This window comes from Pristiophorus japonicus, chromosome 8 (assembly GCF_044704955.1).
Source record: "Pristiophorus japonicus isolate sPriJap1 chromosome 8, sPriJap1.hap1, whole genome shotgun sequence".
NCBI classification, from domain to species: Eukaryota; Metazoa; Chordata; class Chondrichthyes; family Pristiophoridae; genus Pristiophorus; species Pristiophorus japonicus.
Window position 1 is genome coordinate 8,925,171 of NC_091984.1, and position 20,595 is coordinate 8,945,765.

The 20,595-nt window shown below is 50.7% G+C and overlaps 1 protein-coding gene and 1 long non-coding RNA gene across 2 annotated transcripts in view; both read left to right on the plus strand.

Annotated features, from left to right (window-relative positions):
- LOC139268400 (uncharacterized) overlaps nucleotides 1-20,595 on the plus strand; it is a 234,522-nt gene that overhangs the window by 119,764 nt on the left and 94,163 nt on the right. The gene's annotated exons all lie outside the window — the stretch shown is intronic.
- Nucleotides 1-20,595, plus strand: part of LOC139269273 (di-N-acetylchitobiase-like) — a 76,062-nt gene that overhangs the window by 1,320 nt on the left and 54,147 nt on the right. Inside the window, exons 2-3 of the mRNA XM_070888360.1 lie at nucleotides 12,640-12,778; nucleotides 14,686-14,894. Coding sequence (XP_070744461.1) covers nucleotides 12,640-12,778; nucleotides 14,686-14,894 — 348 coding nt within the window. The remainder of the gene's footprint in view (nucleotides 1-12,639; nucleotides 12,779-14,685; nucleotides 14,895-20,595) is intronic.

The window sequence follows — 20,595 nt, forward strand, 5'->3', positions numbered from 1 at the left end:
CCCGACCTCACTGTAGCCCACTCGTCCCCGGTGCCTCACCATGTGCAGATCTCGCTACTGTGGCCTCTAAACAACAGTGTCTGAGCTGGTGCCTGTGGGTGAGATCCGCCTCGGTCTCTACGCTGCCCTCAGCGACAGGCTTCTCAGTTGCTTGTTCGTTGTCTGCAATAATAATCTCACACGAGTCGGGTAAAGGAAGGGAGAATTGTATGCATAGAGCATGATTAGCTGGAAAGTCTGATATACTTGTGGGGTGAGGGGGAAGTGGGATGTGAGAAGAAGGAGTAGGGATGAACATACCGTGGTTTCCCCAAGGGGGTCTACGTCGCCGATGGCCAAGGCGCCCTCCACCCGGCGCCCAATAATATGCAGCACTCTATTCTCCAGTGCAGACAGTGGTTGGGTGTCGGCTTGTCCCCTGCTTGTGCACTCCTGCTCTGTCCTGTTTTGGGCCACCTTGGCCTGCAAGAGCAAGGAAAGTGTGTGAGTGAGTGTGCAGCAATGTGTTTGGGTGATGTGCCTGCTGTAGTTGAATAGCTGTCATTGTGGGCAAGGTGTGAGATGTAGGTGTGAATGTAGGTAGGTAGAGATTGTGGTGGGGGAGTGCTGGGGGTGTGGTGCTTTGCACAGTGAAGACTGTGGTTCAGATGGTGGTACATAGCATTTGCAGAAGCATTCACTCACCCTGACCACCCGGGTGAGGTTGTTAAACTTCTTCCTGTACTGTGTGTGGGTCCTGGGGACCACAGTGCTGCCCAAGACATCATGCGCTACCTCCTCCACATGCTGCACAAGGCTTGCGGCGAGCGGCTCCTGCCACTTGACGGGTCGAGCACCGCTCTCTGACTCTCCACACCGAACACCAAGGCTCCATTGCAGAATTTGTGGGCTCTCACCCTGGGTCGTTGATCCTCCATGTGTGCAGCAGCTTCAGTCCGTTTCTTCAGCTGTACAGAGACTCCAGGGAAAAACCATGAATTGTTCCTCCAGCACACCCGGCACCAACATCAGAGATGGAGATAGGGGGCCTTCGCCCACCCCGCCACCACCCTCCGACCCAGCGGGCGGGGTATTTCAGTTAAAATCTTCCACCAGGTCGAGCAGTTCCTGTGAGATGTCGGGGCCACTGGGCATGCTCAGCCTCATCGGCCTCGCCCGCCTCAGCTTACAGGACGACCGACCCAGCAATGATTAATGGTTGTGGTATGGTGGTAACTGTGGACGGCTCCACAGCCCCCACAACAGGCAGGGCTTCTTCCCCATCCCCAGGAGGTCCGGGCTGGACAGAAGTAGCTGTCTCACCCTCCCGAGGGATGGGCGACTCCCGCCGACGGCGCGTCTTGGTAATGGTGGGGGTGTCGGGGTGGGGGGGGAGCGCGGGACCCGCGCCACGCGCCAACTCCTCTTGCATTGAGGGACCTCCCTCCTCTCGGTCCTCTTCCGCTTCCAAGGAATGGCGCCTCCTTTTTAGTCTGGATGGACACGGAGGCACGGAGACTTCTATGTTTGCCTCTGCCTCTGCCTCTGCTCCCTTCTTCTGTTTTTGTTTCTCGGGCCCAAGGCCGACTGCGGGTAGTAGATTCTCCGCGGGAGCGGGTCCGGTCACGGGGTTGGTCACGGGATTACCTCATGCTCACGTTCACCATTTTGGTGTTTGGGGCAAGCGCGGTTATGGGGTCATTTGAGTTTTCTTAGTGACTCGCCTCGAGATGTTTTTTTCCCTCCACACCTTCCTTCTGCTTGGACGCACTCCCTTTCCCCCGCCGGAGGCCGTGTTGGTCTTTTTCTGACATCGCCCGTGCCTCTACTGGTTCCGACGAAAGCGGGTGGGGGAGGAGTGGCGGCGACACCAGCCTCGGCCACCTTAGCTGGTTTAGCGGACTTGGAGGTCGGAGTCGAGGATGACTTGCTTCCACACTTGAAATGAGTTCTCAGGTGACTGAAGAGTCCAATGCGGGACCCACAGTCTCTGTCACAGGTGGGGCAAACGGTTGTTGAAGGAACAGGAGTGTGGGGTGCCTGGGTTGCCACGCGCTCCTTCCACTGTCGACGCTTGGCTTCAGCTTGCTCTCAGCGAAGAGGCTCGAGGTGTTCAGCGCCTTCCCGGATGTTTTTCCTCCACTTTGGGCGGTCTTGGGCCAGGGATTCCCAGGTGCCAGTGTGGATGTTACATTTTTTCAAGGAGGCTTTGAGGGTGTCCTTGAAGCATTTCCTCTGCCCACCTGGGGCTCACTTGCTATGTCGGAGCTCCGAGTGGAGCACTTGTTTTGGGAGTCTTGTGTCAGGCATGCAGGTGATGTATCCCGTCCAGTGTGGCTGATCGAGCGTGGTCAGTACTTCGATGCTGAGGATATTGGCCTGAGCGAGGACACTGACGTTGGTGCGCATGTCATGCCAATGGATTTGCAGCATCTTACTGAGGCAGCATAAGTGGTACTTCTCCAGTGTTTTGAGGTGCCTGCTTTACATAGTCCATGTCTCTGAGCCATATAGGAGGGCGGGTATCACAACTGCTCTGTAGACCATGAGCTTGGTGCCGGGTTTGAGGTCCTGGTCTTCGAATACTCTCTTCCTCAGGTGACCAAAGGTTGCACTGGCACACTGCAGGTGGTGTTGGACCTCGTCGTCGATCTCTGCCCTTGTTCACAGTCGGCTCCCGAGGTATGGAAAATGGTCCACTTTGTCCAATGTCTCATTGTGGATTTTGATAAACGGGGGGGGCAATGCTGTGGCAGGGGCAGTTTGGGACGATCTTTGTCTTACAGTTGTTTAGTGTAAGGCCCAAGCTCTTGTAAGCCTTGGTGAAGATTTTGACGATGGCTTGGAGTTCGGCCTCCGAGTGTGCGCAGACGCAAGCAGCGTCTATGTACTATAGTTCGATGATGGAGGATGGGACGAGCTTGGATCTAACCTGAAGGTGGCGGAGGTTGAACAGATTCCCGTTTGTCCTGTAATTTAGCTCCACTCCAGCGGGGAGCTTGCCGAGGGCGAGATGGAGCATTGCAGCAAGGAAGATCAAGAAGAGCATTGGTGCAGTGACACAGCCTAGCTTGACCCCAGTCAGAATGTGGACTGGGTCTGTGGTGAATCCGCTGGTCAGGATCACGGCTTGTATGTCGTCATGGAGCAGGTGGAGAATGGTGACAAACTTTTGAGGGCAGCCGAATCTGAGGAGGACGCTTCTTAATCCCTCACGATTGACAGTGTCGAAGACTTTTGTGACCTCGGTGGAAGACACGCCATTATTGGGCTTTGAAGAGCCTGAGGCTCCTGGCCCGAGTGGCCTGCAGCAACACACAGCGCGAGGGGCATCTTGGGGCAAGCTCCTCGGAGATTGACTCTGATCATGACTCCTGCTCGGAGACACTCAGATGTGGACATGGACTTGGAGGCTATGTCGAGAGAGTCCATGGTAATTCACCGTGAGCTTATGGGTGCATTGGAAAGCGTCCCGCAGAGCATGGATGCACTTGCTCTGAGGTTGGAGGAGGCTGCCTCAAGCTTTGGCCGAGCCTCCCAGCAGCCCATTGAGCCCATCCTTGACCGGCTCCAGAGGGAGATGGGCTCAATGAGTGACAGTGGAATCCCAGAGGTGATGCCGCGTGCCATGGCTGGTATGGCAGTAGCTATCACATCACAGGCCGAAGCCACGCAAGGCCTTCGTGATGTGATGCAGTTATTGGTTACTGGCATCAACTCTCAGCCTGCAGCGTTTCAGACTCAGTGATCTGTGATTCAGTCTCAGATTGATGCCATGCAAACACCAACTGCTTCCATCCTCTCTGGGGAAGTGATGGTGTCGAAGCAGGCCAGCAATCTAGCTCCGGATGCTGAGGCTCTGCTGGAAATGGAAGGTGCTGTCCTTGCTCAGGATGACAGCATTCCGGCTCCCACCACTGCCACTCCACCTTTGCACCTGCCACGATCTACACCCCAGCCATCCAAGACTGCTGCCGCCGATACTGAGGCAGTGCAGTCCGCTGCAAGCCCTTCCGGTCTCAGAGCTGGTCCAGGGCATCCTGCTCGGCCGTCTGTAGTGTCTGCCTTAGAGACACAGCAGCCTTAAAGCAGCCTTGCTGCAGGCACTGCGGCCCCATTAAGGAGGAGCAGTAGGCGTGGGAGCAGGGATTAGGAAAGGTTGGGAAATAAAGATTTTGACCACTATGGACAGATGTCTCCATCCTGTAAATATCATTGTAAATATATTGTTGCTGTTGTTTGATGCCTGCTATTGGTGTATGGGTCTGGACCTAATAAGGCACATTGAAGCTGGTGTGGAATTACAAATGGCAGGGGCGTTTGAACACATATTGCTCAAGTTGATTGTGTGTTATGCTGTTTCAAGGGGCATTTGTTACATTTTTTATTAGTTGCTGGTGTGTTTTTCTTGGTGTGCTGTTTCAGGCGAGACTTTTGATGAAATTATTAAAATGTTTATTTGACCGTTTGCATTGTCTATTAATGTGGAATTTCTCTGAGCCATTATCACAGCACATAACATGGTCAATATTAGCTGCTTCCATCAGCTTCCTCCATTGAAGAGAAACGATACATTATGAGCCACTGATGATTGGCCCTTGCAGCGGCAGCATTGCCACAGTGCTTCCTTCGTGGCTGCTGCTCCTCCTCCTCGTCTAGTTGGCCATTCGGAGCCTTGGCAGGCTCCTCTTCCTCTTTGTCCTCCTCCTGAGGTGGGGTTGCAATCCCCACTGCCAATGCCTGGGACCTCATTATAGTCAAGTTGTGCAGCATGCAGCACACCACAATGAATAGCGACACCTGTTGATTGCAGTATTGAAGGCTGCCACCAGAGCGGTCCAGGCATCGGAACTGTTGCTTCAGCACCCCTATTGTCTACTCGACTCTGTTGCGGGCGGTCGCATGGCTGCTGCTTTAGCGATACTCCAGTTGGGTGGTGGGATTGCGGAGAGGGGTCATTAGCCAGGTGGCAAGGTCGTATCTTTTGTCCCCGAGCAGCCAGCCATATCCTTCCCATGGTGGCTGAAACATTCGTGGCACAGTGCACTCATGCAGGATGTATGCATCCTGTGTGCTGCCAGGATAGCGGGCATTCACTGCGAGGATGCGCTGCGTGTGGTCACACAGCAGCTGCACATTCAGGGAGTGGTATGCCTTTCAGTTTCGGAAGACCTCGACATTCTAGAATGGTGCTCGCAAGACCACATGTGTGCAGTCAATGGCTCCTTGAACCATTGGGAAGCTTGCTATCCTGGCAAACCCATATGTCTGCTCATACTATTTATCCCTGCTCATTGGGAATGTTAATAATTGCATTGACCGTCTGAACAGAGCCCATTAAACATGAATCAAATTTCCCAGCGGGGCACAACAACCTGCGTGGCTGGGTGGCAAGCCTTTTAATATGCATTATTGCAGCGATGTGCAGCAAATTGAGAGACGTTGCCTATGTCCTCGATGCAGCCTGGAAGGAGGCGGAGGCATAGAAGGTCAGCGCAACACTGGCCTTCACTGCGACGGGCAGCGCAGTCTTGGTGCCGATGTCAGGCTGCAGGTCAGGCTGCAGAAGATGGCACAACTCTTTCAGGACCTCTTTTCGGAATGCAGCCTTCTGACACACTGCTCCTCTGATATGTCAAGGTGTGAGCGTTGTTCCCGTTAAACCTGTGGGGGGGGTAAGGCCTCCTGTCCCAACGTCAATGGGGTCTCCTCAGTTGTGGGCCATGCTCTGTTGAAATGTTCCACTCACTGTGACCTCCAATTAACCCGGTTGCTCCTCCCTTCAAATAGCCTCCAGGTATCGCCTAACTTACGTGGGATTGCCTGGTTTCTCTGGCGTGTGCAGCGGCAGACGCTAAATGAGACGGACACACCTCATTTTTCCAGCGGTGTGCTAGCGAGTTGTTGCACGCGAACTGACGTCATGATCTAACTGATTTTGGACGGCGAGGCGTTTTGCGCCGCCGGTAAACATGAACCACATTTCCCGGCGGGGCACAACAACCTGCGTGGCTGGGCGGTAAGCCTTTTGAGATCCATTAATGCCCCTAAATGAGGTGCTTCAAACCAAATTTCATGTTTACAGAGTGATCAACATAGGGAAAGAGTTCCCAGGTCCAGTAGCTGGGACTGAACTCTTGTAATCATTTCAGAAACAACTGGATACAAAAAAGGTGGGGGGTTATATATATATTTCTTTGGAGGGCCGAGTGGCCTCCATCATCTGTAATTATCTTGTTTGTGCACTAAATTGATAATATTGTACAAATTCTTCACATTTGTATTGAATTCCTCTGACTGTCAGTCAACTGTGATATTAGCCCACTTATACAAAAAGGGTTCCATGCCTCTTAAAATAAAGTCGAATACATTCAAGGAAGAATTTGCAATTATATTGTACGATTCATGCCCTCAGGACATCTCAAGACACTGTACAGCCAAAGATAACGGGGGCGATAATGTCCGCGCCAGTGTAACGGGACGGTAACCTACGAACCTGGGCCTATTTGCGCCCGGGTTGGAAGTACCGCCCCTCTCTGGGAATTGGGCCCAAGTGCATCAGAGAAGAAGCGGAGTGTTGTCTGAGGCGCTCCCGGTAGCTGGCCGTGCATCTCTGCACCACGCTGATGACATCAGCACTACACGGTCACTCCGCGTAGCCCTGACATGCCACAAAGCCCCCCCACTCCTTCATTTGAAAGGGGAGGGCCGTTGCAAACTCTGCAGCCCCTTTGGTGGGTACCACTGGGCCACCAGAGACTTTTTAAGCTGGGGCAGCGGCCCGGCCCCCAAAGGGGGGTGTGGGGCTACATGATGGCAGCCCGGCCTTTCCAACAACCGCTATTGTTGTAACGACTGAAAAACATGGCGGTCACGGTGCAAAGGCTCTCCTCTTTAAGCAGCGCCCCGTCAGCTCCTGTACAGCAGCATCGCAACCCGCAAAGTTGTTGTTGGCATCGCCCCAAGCTAGCCTCTCCTCCCGCGGGGCGCAAAGCGGTTGGCCTGGGGCGATAAGGGGTCGGCGTGGGATGATAAGGAGTCAGCGCACACGGCAATGGCATCACCGTGTACACCCCGTCCCGAGACTAATCGGGAGGTGCAGGGCAAAGCCATTATCACCCCCACAATAATGGGGGCAATTCCGGGGAAGCCGTTTCCGTTGCCCGCCCCGGGGTGAAAAGGGGTTTGAAATTTCACGGTCAACGTCTTGCAGTGCAGTCACTGTCATTATGTTGGCAAAATGATCCAAACACGTGAGTTCAAATTCCACCATGGCAGCTGTGGAATTAAATTCAGTGAATTAAATAAATCGGCAATAAAAAGCTAGTAATAGTAATGATGACCATTAAAGTACCGGGTTGTCTTAAAATCCTCTCACTGATGTCCTTTAGGGAAGGAAATCTGCTGCCCTTACCTGGTCGGCACTACATGTGACTCCAGACCTAGAGCAATGTGGTTGACTCTTAACTGCCCTCTGAAATGGCTGAGCACACCACTCAGTTGTAATAAACAGTTACAAGAAACAATACTCAGAATAAAATGAGATGGACCACTCAGCATCAACCTCGGCACTGGCATCGGCTAAGACAACGGCACACCCAGCCCAGGCGACCCTGCAAAGTCCTCCGCACTAACATCTGGGGACTTGCCCCAAACTTGGGAGAGGTAGTCCCACACACTAGTCAGGTAAAAGCCTGATATAGTCATACCAACAGAATCATGTTTTCTGCCAATGTCCCTGACTCCTCCATCACCATCACTGGGTATGTCCTGTCCCATTGGCAGGAGAGAGCCACCAAATGTGTCATCGTAGCGGTCTACAGTTGGGAGGGAGTGGCTCTGGGAGTGCTTAACGTTGACTCCCTGAAGTCTCATGGCTTCAGGTCAAGCATGGACAAGGAAACCTCATGCTGGTTACCACCTATCTCCCTCCCTCAGCTGCTGAATCAATACTCCTTCATGTTGAACACCACGTGAGAGAGGCACTGAGGGTAGCAAGGGCACAGAATGTACTCGACATGAGGGAAAAACCGACCTGGCCTCATTCTCTCCAATGTACATGTCGCAGTTGCATCTGTCCATGACAATATTGGTAGCTGTGACCACCGCACAGTCTTTGTAGAGCCGAAGGTCTGTCTTCACACTGAGGGCATCCTCCATCGTGTAGTGCAGCACTACCAGCGTGCAAAACGGGAGAGATTCAGAATGGATCCAGCACCTCAAAGCCGGGCATCCGTGAGGCGCTGTGGGCCATTCGAGCAGCAGGAGAATTTTATTCCACCACAATTTGTAACCTCATGGCATATCCCTCACTCTACCATTAACATCAAGCCAGGTGACTAACAATGATTCAATGAGAAGTTTAAAAGAGCAGACCAGGAGCAGCATCAGGATACTGAAAAATGAGCTGCCAACCAGGGGAAGCTGCAACACAGGACTACATGTATACTAAACAATGGAAGCAGCATGGGAGTCAGGGGAAAGGCTTTCCACTGGCTGGAGCCATACCTAGCACAGAGGAAGATGGTTGTGGTTGCCGGAGGCCAATCATCTCAGCCCCAGGACATCACCGCAGGTGTTCCTCACGGCAGTGTCCTAGGCCCAATCATCTTCAGCTGCTTCATCAATGAACTTCCCTCCATCAAAATCCTGGAATTCCCTCTCTAACAGCACTACGGGACTACCTTCACCACGCAGAAAGCAGCGGTTCAGGAAGGTGGCTCACCATAACCTTCTCAAGGGCAATTAGGGATGGGCAATAAATGCTGGCCTTGCCAACACGCCCACATCCCAGAAACGAATGAAAAAAAAGACATGGAAATAGTGGGAAGAGAGGTTTGAGGGCGACAGTTGACCAAAACATGGAGGAAGTGGGGTAAAGATTCGAAGACGAATGTTGGTCTCAACAGAGCGGAAGGTGGGAGAGAGATTCAGAGATAAATGTTGGTAAAGACACACAATAAGTGCAGGATAGGAGTTCAGTGATGAATATTGGTCAAGGTAGGGAGGATGAGGGGATGTGGGATAGAGGTGCAGGGTTGAATAGTGTTAAAGTTAAGGAGGAAAGAGGAGGGAATGGAGAGAGTTTCAGGGATGAATGTTGCCCATATTGGGGAGAAAGTGAGGGACATCGGTTCAGGAATGAAGGTTGCTCAATGTTCAGGAGGAAGTGGGTGGAGACAGGTTCAGGGATTAATGTTGCCCAATGTTAGTTGGAGTACTGCGTGCAGTTCTAGTCACCGTAGAAAGCATGTGATTGCACTAGAGAGGGTGCAGAGGAGATTTACTAGGATGCTGTCTGGAATGGAGAATCTTAGCTATGAGGATAGATCGGATAGGCTGGGTTTGTTCTCATTGGAACAGAGGAGGTTAAGTGGAGACTTCATTCAAGTGTACATAATTTTGAGGGTCCTGGATAGAGTGGATAGCGAGGGCTTATTTCACTTGGTGGAGGGATCAATTATGAGGGGATTAGTTTTAAGGTGGTTGGTAGAAGGTTCAGAGGGGATCTGAGGGGATACTTCTTCACGCAGAGGATTGCGGGGATCTGAAACTCACTGCCTGGAAGGGTGATGGATGCAGAAACCCTCACCACATTTAAAAGTTGCTTGGATGGGCCCTTAAAGTGCCGTAACCTGCAGAGTTACGGACCTGGAGCTGGTCAATGGGATTAGACTGGAGAACCTCATGTTGGCTGGTGCAGATACGATGGTAAGTACTGCAGGGAATCGAATATGTCCAATGTGATCTCCTGGACTAGTTTTGATCGCCTGGATGGGTCAGACAGGAATTTTCCCAGATTTTTTTTCCCCAATTGGCCTGGGTTATTATCTGGGTTTTGCCTCTCCCAGGAGATCACATGGCTCCGGTTGGGGTGCTGTACAGAATGTTTTGTCGCAGTTGTGTGGGGTGGACTGGTTGGGCTGGGTGCTCTTTACCTTTCCGCTGTTGTTCATTGTTCATCGGTTTATATGTAACCTTCAGGGCTGCTGACCAAGAGCCATGTGACTCTTTATTGTCCGGTGTGGAGACAATGGGCCGAAATGGTCTCCTCCTGCACTGTAGATTTCTTTGTTTCTATGTTTCTAAGTGGGGGAGACAGGTTCAGGGATGAATCTTGCCCAAGAGAGGTAGGGAGGGAGAGAAGAGAACGTTCCAACAAAGTTACATTTGACAGTATGAAGCTTGCGCCAACATTTCACTATTACCACACATACCAAGAGATAGAGATCCAGGAGGTGTCATCAGTCACATGCCGGTCAGTATAAATACATTGTCGCACAGTGACTGATGAGTTTTCATCTCTGGCAGAGAAGATGCGCTCGAGTTTGGCATTGCCGCAGGTTCTGGCCCTGGCCACGCTGTGGGTCGCCGGTGAATCCGACACCAGTATCGAGTGTCAATGCTCGAATCCGTCTCTGTGCCAACCCGTGGCCGCACACATTCAGCACCAAGTCGAGGTGGGTGTCGAGGGCCATTAAATTCCCTCGTGTAAAAGTTATTTTACTTTAAGTTGTCTGTTGAAGTGTATTGAGCAGCAGCCCTTGGAATGGACATTGGGATGTGAGCTCCTTCCTTTCTTCATTTTGTTCCTCTCACCCGCACTGTTGTGGAAGATCTGAGAGATCCTCCTCTTTAGGTTGTTCTTTCCGGGGTCGGGGATCGTTCTTCACCCCCTGGCACTTTCCCCCTAGGGGACCGAGATGGGGGGCTCGGGCTGGGCTGTACTGGGGACTCAGGCTGTGCTGCGTTATGATGGAGGGCACTGGTTGGGTTTGTTTTGGGGGCTCGGGCTGGGCTGAGTTGGATTGGGCTGGGGGCACAGGCTGCACTGGGTTGAGTTGGGGGCATTAGCTGGGTTAGTTTGTTTTGGGACACTTGGGCGGGGTGTGGCTGGGTGGAAGCACTCGGACTTGGCTGGGTTAGGTTGGGGGCGCTGGCTGGTTTGGGCTGAGGCTGGCAGGTTCGGGCTGGGCTGGGTTGGGTGGGCTCGGGCTGAGTTGAGTTGGTGGGCTTGGGCTGGGCTGGGTTGGTGGGCTCAGGTTGGGCTGGGTTGGGGGTCTCGGGTCGAGCTGTGCTGAGCTGCATGGCAGTCACGGGCTGGGTACAACATACACGCGCTGGGCTTGGGTGCACAGGCTGGGCTGTGTTAGGGGGCTTGGGCTGGGCTGTGTTGGGTGGGCTCGGGCTGGGCTGTGTTGGGTGGGCTCGGGCTGTGTTGGGTGGGCTCGGGCTGGGCTGTGTTGGGTGGGCTCGGGCTGGGCTGGGCTGTGTTGGGGGGCTTGGGCTGGGCTGTGTTGGGGGGCTCGGGCTGGGCTGTGTTGGGGGGCTCGGGCTGGGCTGGGTTGGGTGGGCTCGGGCTGGGCTGTGTTGGGTGGGCTCGGGCTGGGCTGTGTTGGGTGGGCTCGGGCTGGGCTGTGTTGGGTGGGCTCGGGCTGGGCTGGGCTGTGTTGGGTGGGCTCGGGCTGGGCTGGGTTGGGTGGGCTCGTGCTGGGCTGTGTTGGGGGGCTCGAGCTGGGCTGGGCTGGGTGGGCTTGGGCTGGGCTGTGTTGGGTGGGCTCGGGCTGGGCTGTGTTGGGTGGGCTTGGGCTGGGCTGTGTTGGGTGGACTCGGGCTGGGCTGGGCTGGGTTGGGTGGGCTCGGGCTGGGCTGTGTTGGGTGGACTCGGGCTGGGCTGGGTTGGGTGGGCTCGGGCTGGGCTGTGTTGGGGGGTTCGGGCTGGGCTGGGTTGGGGGGCTCGGGCTGGGCTGTGTTGGGTGGGCTCGGGCTGGGCTGTGTTGGGTGGACTCGGGCTGGGCTGGGTTGGGTGGGCTCGGGCTGGGCTGTGTTGGGTGGACTCGGGCTGGGCTGAGTTGGGGGGCTCGGGCTGGGCTGGGTTGGGGGGCTCGGGCTGGGATTTGTTGGGTGGGCTCGGGCTGAGCTGGGGCAGGAAAGAGATGGCACCAGTCAAGCTCCAGCCTGTGTCACGGGGAGAGGGATCACTGGCCAAGTATCCGGAAAAGGCTGAGGGGTGTGGGTTGGGATCGGGATCAGGTGAAGCTCGTGGATCGGTGCAAGGGTCAAGTTAGAATATGGTGGAAATGCAGAGTATCGTATTATAATTCCGATGTTAAAATGTTAATGTTGGTATAGTTGCAGCCTGTATAAAATAGGACACTCTATTGAACTGTGCAAAGATATTTTAGCATGTGCAACGTCAATAAAATGTGCTTTTTTTTAACGTAAAGTGTCTTAAATGACATGTGATCTACCTCTTACTGCCTAATGCCATGGTTAAAGTTTGCGGTTTGCACAGAATATTGACCCCAAAACACCTGTTAAATATTCTGGAATCCCATGTAATAAAAATGGGATTTGACTTAATCAGTCAATGTAAAGTGTGACCCTGGCCATGATTAAACTGCATATAACTTATTGGATCTTTGAAAACAAAACATTGGTGGCAAATGACTTTGTAACTGAAGTAGCTGATGAGGTTAGCATTTACTCCAGAGTAATGTTACTAAGTGGGCAGTGTGGCAACAACAAGAGCACCACCAATATAACCTGCAGGATCGATGTGTTCACCAGCCCTCCCTGGTCACGTAGCCTGGGGACAGTTATATTGATTGGGAAAATCTATATTTTAAATGGAAGTTAACAGCTTTATTTTTGTACTAGGTTGTTGTCTTTGATATTGGTGGAAAGGATTGGAAGCATTATGACTGGTCTAAGGTCACAACTGTTATAGCCGTGAGAGCGTATGACCCTGAACTTTTGTGTCACGCTCATGCAAATGACGTTCGCGTTCTCCTGACAGGTAACTCATTTTATCACCGAAAAAACCACAACGAAATATCGGTAGATTAAGGGCTAAAAATTGATTATCGCCCCGTTTGGCACCGGTAATGCTCGCTCGGAGGATATTTCGCTCTTGGATCTCTTGATCATTCTCATCGAAGCAGTCCTGGTGTTTTCTGGTTGAGTGACCGAGCGTCTCTTTGCAGGCACTGGTTATGGAGGCCTGGAGGGCAGACCAAGTGTTGTGGACATTCTGCATCTCAGGGTCATTAAGACACGCCAGGTTAGTTGTGAGGCACTTACTGTATAGGACTCTCTTAGCTGGGTCCTTAAGTGCCCCGGCATTGACTTTTTTGCGGCACTGCTTCTGCTGCCCCCTCCTCTTTGGGGCTATGCTGATGTCAATGATGGATCGGATTTGGCGGTGATCCATCCAGCAGTCATCAGCTCCTGACATGGCGCAGGTGATGCGCACATCTTTGAGATCCCTGGCTTGGATGCTGACATAGTTGAAGCGAGGGTGTTGCCATGATGCCTTGTATTTGTCCCTCTAGTGGAACAAGATGTTGGTGATGAGAAGTTCATGTTCTACACATTTTGTCAGGAGTAGGGTACCCGCTGGAGTTGGCTTTCCCTAACCCCCCTCTCTGCCAAACACGCCTCCCCAGAGGGCTGTGTCATGCCGACCCTGGCATTGAAGTCACCGAGGATGATCAGTTTGTCGTCACTTTGTGCATGCCTTTTGGAAATCTGTGTACATCACATCAACCACATTGTCCTCATCAACCATTCCTGTTCCCTCATCAAAAAACTCGATCAAGTTGGTTAAACACGATTTGCCTTCAACAAATCCATGCGGGCTTTCCTTAATTAATCCACATTTGTCCAAGTGACTGTTAATTTTGTCCCTGATTATTGTTTCTTAAATCTTCCCCACTACCAAGGTTAAACTGACTGACCTATAATTGCTGGCTTTATCTTTGCATAATTTTTTATCATTTGCCATTCTCCAGTCCTCGAGCACCACCCCCATTTCTAAGGAGGGTTGCAAGATTATGGCTAATATCTCTGCGATTTCTTCCTTCACTTCCCTCAGTGTATTAGGATGCATCCTGTCATGTTTGTAACTACAATGTAACACCACTGTATTACTGTAAACACTCAACTTAGATGTACACCTTGACCACAGAGGGTGAACATGTGGGAGACACTCCTTACCTGATCACACAGGTATATAAAGGGAGGTCCCACGCAGGGTCATCACTTCTGGAGTCCTGTAATAAAGAGTTAAGGTCACAGAGTGGCCTTGTCCCTGGAATGTGCCTCATGTGGTTTCATGCTGTAGAGTAAGGACTTTACATATCCCATCCGATCCTGGTGACTTATTTACTTTAAGTACAGCTAATGTTTCTAGTACCTCTTCTTAATCAATTTATACCCCATCCAGTATCTCAACTACCCCCTCTTTCATTATGTCTATGGCAGCTTCTTGTTCTTTGGACAGATGCACCGTACTCATTTAATAACTCAGCCATAACCTTCTGCCTCCATGCATAGGTCTCCTTTTGGATCCCTAAATGCCCCCCAACCCTCCTCTTATTAGCTTTTACTATTTATATACCTATAAAAGTCCTTAGAATTACCTTTTGTGTTCATTTCCTTTTTATGAGACCTTATTAGGCACAAATTAGCTGCCACATCTGCTTATAAAACAAGTGATTTCACTTCAAACGTAATTATTTGGCTCTGAGTCATGTAAGGACATCCCGAGGATGTGAAAGGCACTATGTAAGTGCAAGTTCTAGCTAAATCTTCCTCTCCTACTTACTACTTGATGTTTGCACTTCTGTCCTGTAAAATGCCTTGGGCTTTATGTTCTACAAATGATGCTGAATAAATGTCAGTTGTTTCTTCTTTCTTCATTAGGACGTTTAACAAGAGAGCTATTTACCAGCTCTGCAATGCGAACAGATTGGATAAATTCTAAAATACAGTTGGCAAAAAAGCAATTTATGGATGGACTCCTTGTGAATTATCAGCAATTTTTGGAAAACGATGAATTATATCTTTTTGGAATGATTGAGCTGATTCACGAAACCACACAAACCTTCCACCGTGAAATACCTGGATCTCAGGTAAACAACAACAACTTGTATTTATATATTGCCTTTAATGTAGTAGAATATCCCAAGGTGCTTCACAGGAGTGTTATAAGAAAAAACAAATAAATTTGACACCGAGCCACGTAAGAAGAAATTACGGCAGATGACACAAGCTTAGTCAAGAGGTAGGTTTTAAGGAGCGTCATGAAGGAGGAAAGAGAGGCAGAGAGGCGGAAAGGTTTGGGGAGGGAGTTCCAGAGCTTGGGACCCAGGCAGGTGAAGGCACGGCCACCAATGGTTGAGCAGTTATAATCAGGGATGCTCAAGAGGGCTGAATTTGAGGAGTAGAGATATCTCAGCGGGTAGTGAGGCTGAAGGAGATTACAGAGATAGGGAGGGGCGAGACCATGGAGGGATTTGTAAACAAGGATGAGAATTTTGAAATCAAAGCATTGCTTAACTGGGAACCAATGTAGGTCAGCGAGCAAAGGGGTGATGGATGAACGGGACTTGGTGCAACTTAGGACACGGACTGTCACGTTTTTGATGAACTCAGTTTATGTAGGGTAGAATGTAGGAGGCCATCCAGGAGTGTATTGGAGTAGTGTACTCTAGAAGTGACAAAGACATGGATGAAGGTTTCAGCAACAGATTAGCTGAGGCAGGGACGGAGATGGGCAATGTTACGGAGGTGGAAGTAGGCAGTTTCATTTATGCTGCCGATTTATGGCCGCAAGCTCATTTCAGGGTCAAATATGACACCTAGCTTGTGAACAGTCTGGTTCAGGCTCAGACAAATGCTCGGGAGAGGGATGGAGTCGGTGGCTAGGGAATGTAGTTTGCAACAGGGACCAAAGACAATGGCTTAGTTCTTACCAATATTTAATTGGAGAAAATTTCTGCTCATCTAGAACTGGATGTCGGACAAGCAGTCTGACAATTTAAAGACCATGGAAGTGTCAAGAGAAGTGATGGTGAGGTAGAGCTGGGTGTTGTCAGTGTACATGTGGAAACTGACGCCGTGTTTTCAGATGATGTCACCAAGGGGCAGCATATAGTTGAGAAATAGGAGGGGGCCAAGGTTAGACACTGGAGGAAATGATGTGGGAATGGGAAGAGAAGTCATTGCAGGTAATTTTCTGGCTAGGATTAGATAGATAAAATGGAACCAGACGAGTGCTGTCCCACACAGCTGGACGGTAACAGAGAGGCATTGGAGGAGGGTGGAGTAGTCAACCGTGTCAAAGGCTGCAGACACGTCGAGAAGGATGAGGAGGGATAGTTTACATTTGTCATAGTCACAAAGGATGTCATTTGTGACTTTGATGTGAGCCGTTTCAGTACTGTGGCTGGGGTGGTAACCAGATTGAGGAAATTCAAACGTGGAGTTCTGGGAAAGGTGGGCACAGCTTTGTGAGGTGACAACATGTTCAAGGACTTTGGAGAGGAAAGGGAAGTTGGAAATGGGACGGTAGCTTGCAAGTACAGTGGGGTCAAGGGTTGTTTTTTTGAGGAGATGGGTGATGACAGCAGATTTGAAGGAGAGGGGGACAGTACCTGAGAGAGAGAACCATTAACAATGTCGGCTAACATGGGAGACAGAAAAGGAAGTTGGGTGGTCAGCAGTTTAGTGGGAATAGGATCAAAGGAGCATGAAGTGGGGCTCATGGACAATATGAGCATGAAGGGGTCAAGAGGGGCTATCAGAGAGAAACTGGGGAGAGATGTGAGTTCAGGGCTAAAGCAGGGGGGAAACTCAGAGGAAATTTGGCCCGATGGGCGAGGGGAAGGAAAGGAAGTGGCAGAGGCAGCTGATCAGCTGGTCTCAAAAGAAGAAATTGCAGAGGCTTTGACCATATTTTCCAATCCTTTCTGGTTTCAGGTGTGGTGCCAGAGGACTGGAGACTGCTAATGTGGTACCTATGTTTAAGAAGGGAGAAAGGGACAGTCCGAGCAATTACAGGCCAGTCAGCCTAACCTCGGTGGTGGGAAAATCAGTGAGAAAAATTTCTGAAGGACAAGATAAATCTTCATTTAGAAAGACCACGGATTAATCAAGGACAGTCAGCACGGATTTGTTTAGGGAAGATCGTGTCTAACTTAATTCTATTTTTTGAGGAGGTAACAAGGAGGGTCGATGAGGGTAGTGCGTTTGATGTAGTGTGTATGGATTTCAGCAAGGCTTTTGATATGGTCCAAGGTGGCAGACTGGGCTCGAAAGTAAAAGCCCATGGGATCCAAATCAAAGTGACAAGTTGGATCCAAAATTGGCTCAAAGGCAGGAAGCAGAGGGTAATGGTTGATGGGTGTTTTCAGTGGTGTTCTGCAGCCCACACTACGATATGTGTGCGCACTAGGCCTGTGCAGCAGAGCAGGCCTCCAGTCATCTTGGTTAATCCTTGCCACTGGACTAAGATCTAGCTCTGTCAAGCCCGTGTTGTGGCTGGTGTGCAACGGCCACCACACGTTTAAAAAATCCACGCACAGGCATCTTCCACCCGTTAACATCTGGAATATTAGTTCCTTCACTGAAACTCATCCCTTTTTGGCGTGGAAGCAAGTCATCCTCGTTTTGAGGGACTGCCGATGATGATGATCTGCAGGGCTTAGTACGAGATCCTTTGCTTTTTGTGCTATACATCAATGATCTAGACTTGAATACAGGGGGTACGATCAAGAAGTTTGCAGATGATACTAAAATCAGCTGTGCGATTGATAATGAGGAAGAAAGCTGTAGACTGCAGGAAGATATCAATCAACTGGTCAGGTGGGCAGAACAGTGGCAAATGGAATTTAATGCGGAGAAAAGTGAGGTAATGCATTTGGGGAGGGCTGCTAAGAATAGGGAATACACATTAAATGATAGGACACTCAGAAGTGTAGAGGAACAATGGGACCTTGACGTGCATGTCCACAGATCACTGAAGGGCGCAAGCCAGTTTAATAAGTTGGTTAAGAAGGCATAGGGAATGCTTGCCTTTATTAGCCGGGGCATAGAATACAAGAGCAAGGGGGTTATGCTTGAACTGTATAAAACTGTAGTTCGGCCAAAGCTAGAGTACTGCGTGCAGTTCTGATCACCATTTTTCAGGAAGGATGTAATTGCACTCGCGAGGGTACAGAGGAGATTTATGAGGATGTTGCCGGGAGTGGAGAATCTTAGCTATGAGGACAGATTGGATGGGCTGGGTTTGTTTTCCTTGGAACAGAGGGGGCTGAGGGGAGACCACATTGTGGTGTATAAAATTATGAGCGACCTAGATATAGTGGATAGAAAGGGCCTATTTCCCTTAGCAGAGGGTCAACAACCAGGGGCCATTAATTTAATGTAATTGGTAGAATGTTTAGAGGGGATATGAGGGGAAATTTCTTCACCCAGCAGATTCTGGGGGTCTGGAACTCACTGACTGAAAGGGTGGTAGAGGCAGAAACTCTCACCACATTTAAATAGTACTTGGATGTGCATTTGAAGTGCTGTAAACTGCAGGGATATGGACCAAGAGCTGGCAAGTGGGATTAAGCCGGATAGGTTGTTGTTGGCTGGTACGGACATGATGGGTTGAATTGGCCTCCTTCCGTGCTATAAATTTCTAAGATTCTATGATGAGCTCCCCGCACTTGTTGTTGGAGGTGAGTGTGATGGCGATAAGGGGGGGGGGTTTAAGAAGACAATTGGCAGTAGTGAATAGTAACTGGGGCTTATCTTTGCATTCCAGATTGATCCTGGAATAGTGAACAGTATTGGCAGACAAGAGTCAAACCCGATAATGGTTTATATGGTCCAGCCAGATCTGGCAGTGAAAGGCTAAACCTGTTGTCCAACACATCCGTTGAAATCTGCACCCCTTGGACTTGAGGGAATGAAGATGAGGGCCGTACCAGGGGGAAAAGCCAGGGTGAGAGAGAATAATTGTTTTAATAGAGAGTAGGGTAAAAAGGTGGTGATGAGGGTGTGGACGAGCAGATCGGTGGCTGCAGAAATATCATGGTGAATGGAGGGACAAAGGCTAGACAGATTGGAGTTGATAAGTGCAGTTGTAAGAGAGTTGGGAGAGAGTGTTTTCCAGGGGCAGATGTCGAAGAAAGTAGCGTTGTTTGGGGGAAGGGGGGTGTGGTTGGAGGGCGATACAAGGAAATGGTCAGCGATTATCTGATCTGCAATTGACACGGTAGGAATAGCGAGGCCACGAGAGATGGCAAGGTCAAGGGAGAAATCGTGTATATAGGTTGGGGAGTTCACATGGAGGGAGAGATTAAGGGAGGATAGGAGAGTAGTGAACTCAGTGGAGAGACAGCATGATGAATTGAGATGAAGGTTGAAATCACCGAGAATGAGAAGTCGCTGGGTGCAGAGGCTGAGGGAGGAAAGCAGTGAGGATATATCCGTCATTACATTTTTATTGTGCTTGGATGGGCGGTAGAGAAGGAGAATTTTAAATGAGAGGTGAGAGGGGTGGAATAAGGTGAGATGTTCAAAGGAGGAGAAGGTGCAGGAGGAGTAGGGGGATAGACCAAGGTATGATTTTGTGATGAGAACCACATCGCCATCACAGCGGTCTGGGCAGGGCAAGTGATGGAAGGTATAGCCGGGTGGGAGGCTTTATTTAAAGGTAAAGAGACTGAAGTTGCCCACCGCTGGAAACAGGGCACCTACCCTGTTCCTCATGTTTTTACCGGCGTGCTAGTTGCCCAGCTAAGAGAGCCCTATACAGTCGGCGACTCACAGCTAGCCTCGCGCGCCTTGATGACCCCAAGACGCAGAATGCACACAACGCTTGGTCTGCCCTCCAGGCCTCCTTAACCAGTGCCTGTAAAGAGACGCTCGATCACGCAACCAGGAAACACCAGGACTGGTTTGATGAGAATGATCAGGAGATCCAAGATCTGACAGATCGCAAGTGCAGGGCATTTCTGAGCCTTAAACAAAAACCCAACTCGGGAGCAGCAAAGCAGTATTACAAACGGCTCAAGACTGAGGTCCACCAAAAAACCCGAGACCTAACGAACAGGTGGTGGATGGAGAAAGCACAGCAGATACAGCATGATGTGCGAGGATTCTTCATCGCAGTCAAGGCCACCTACAGCCCAAACACCCAAGGCCCCACCCCACTGCTGGCCAAGAACGGGGAAACACTCATCAAAGACACCGAGGCAGTCGGGGCCTGCTGGAAGGAGCACTTCGAAGATCTCCTCAACCGAGACTCTGCCTTTGACCCAAGTGTTCTCGACTCCATCCCACAGCATGCTACCCGCCACCCCCTTGGCAAAACCTCAACACTGCACAAGATAGAAAACAGACTAAAAACAACAAGGCTACGGGAGAGGATGGAATCCCTGCTGAGGCACTGAAGTATGGCGGGCAGACACTGTTGGTGCGAATGCATGACCTCATCTCGCGCACCTGGAGGGAGGAGAGCATGCTGGGAGATCTCAGAGATGCAGTGATTGTGACCATCTTTTAAAAAGGGGACAAGTTAAATTGCGGCAACTACAGAGGAATCTCCCTGCTATCAGCCACTGAGAAAGGAGTCGCTAGTGTCCTCCTCAACAGTCTTCTCCCAGTAGCTGAGGGGCTCCGTCCGGAGTTGCAGCATGGATTTCGTTCCCCACGGGACACAACGGACATGATTTTTGCAGCGCAACAGTTGCAGGAAAGATGCAGGGAGCAGCGCCAGCCCTTATACATGGCCTCCTTCGTCTTTACAAAGGCCTTTGACACTGACAACCGTGAGGG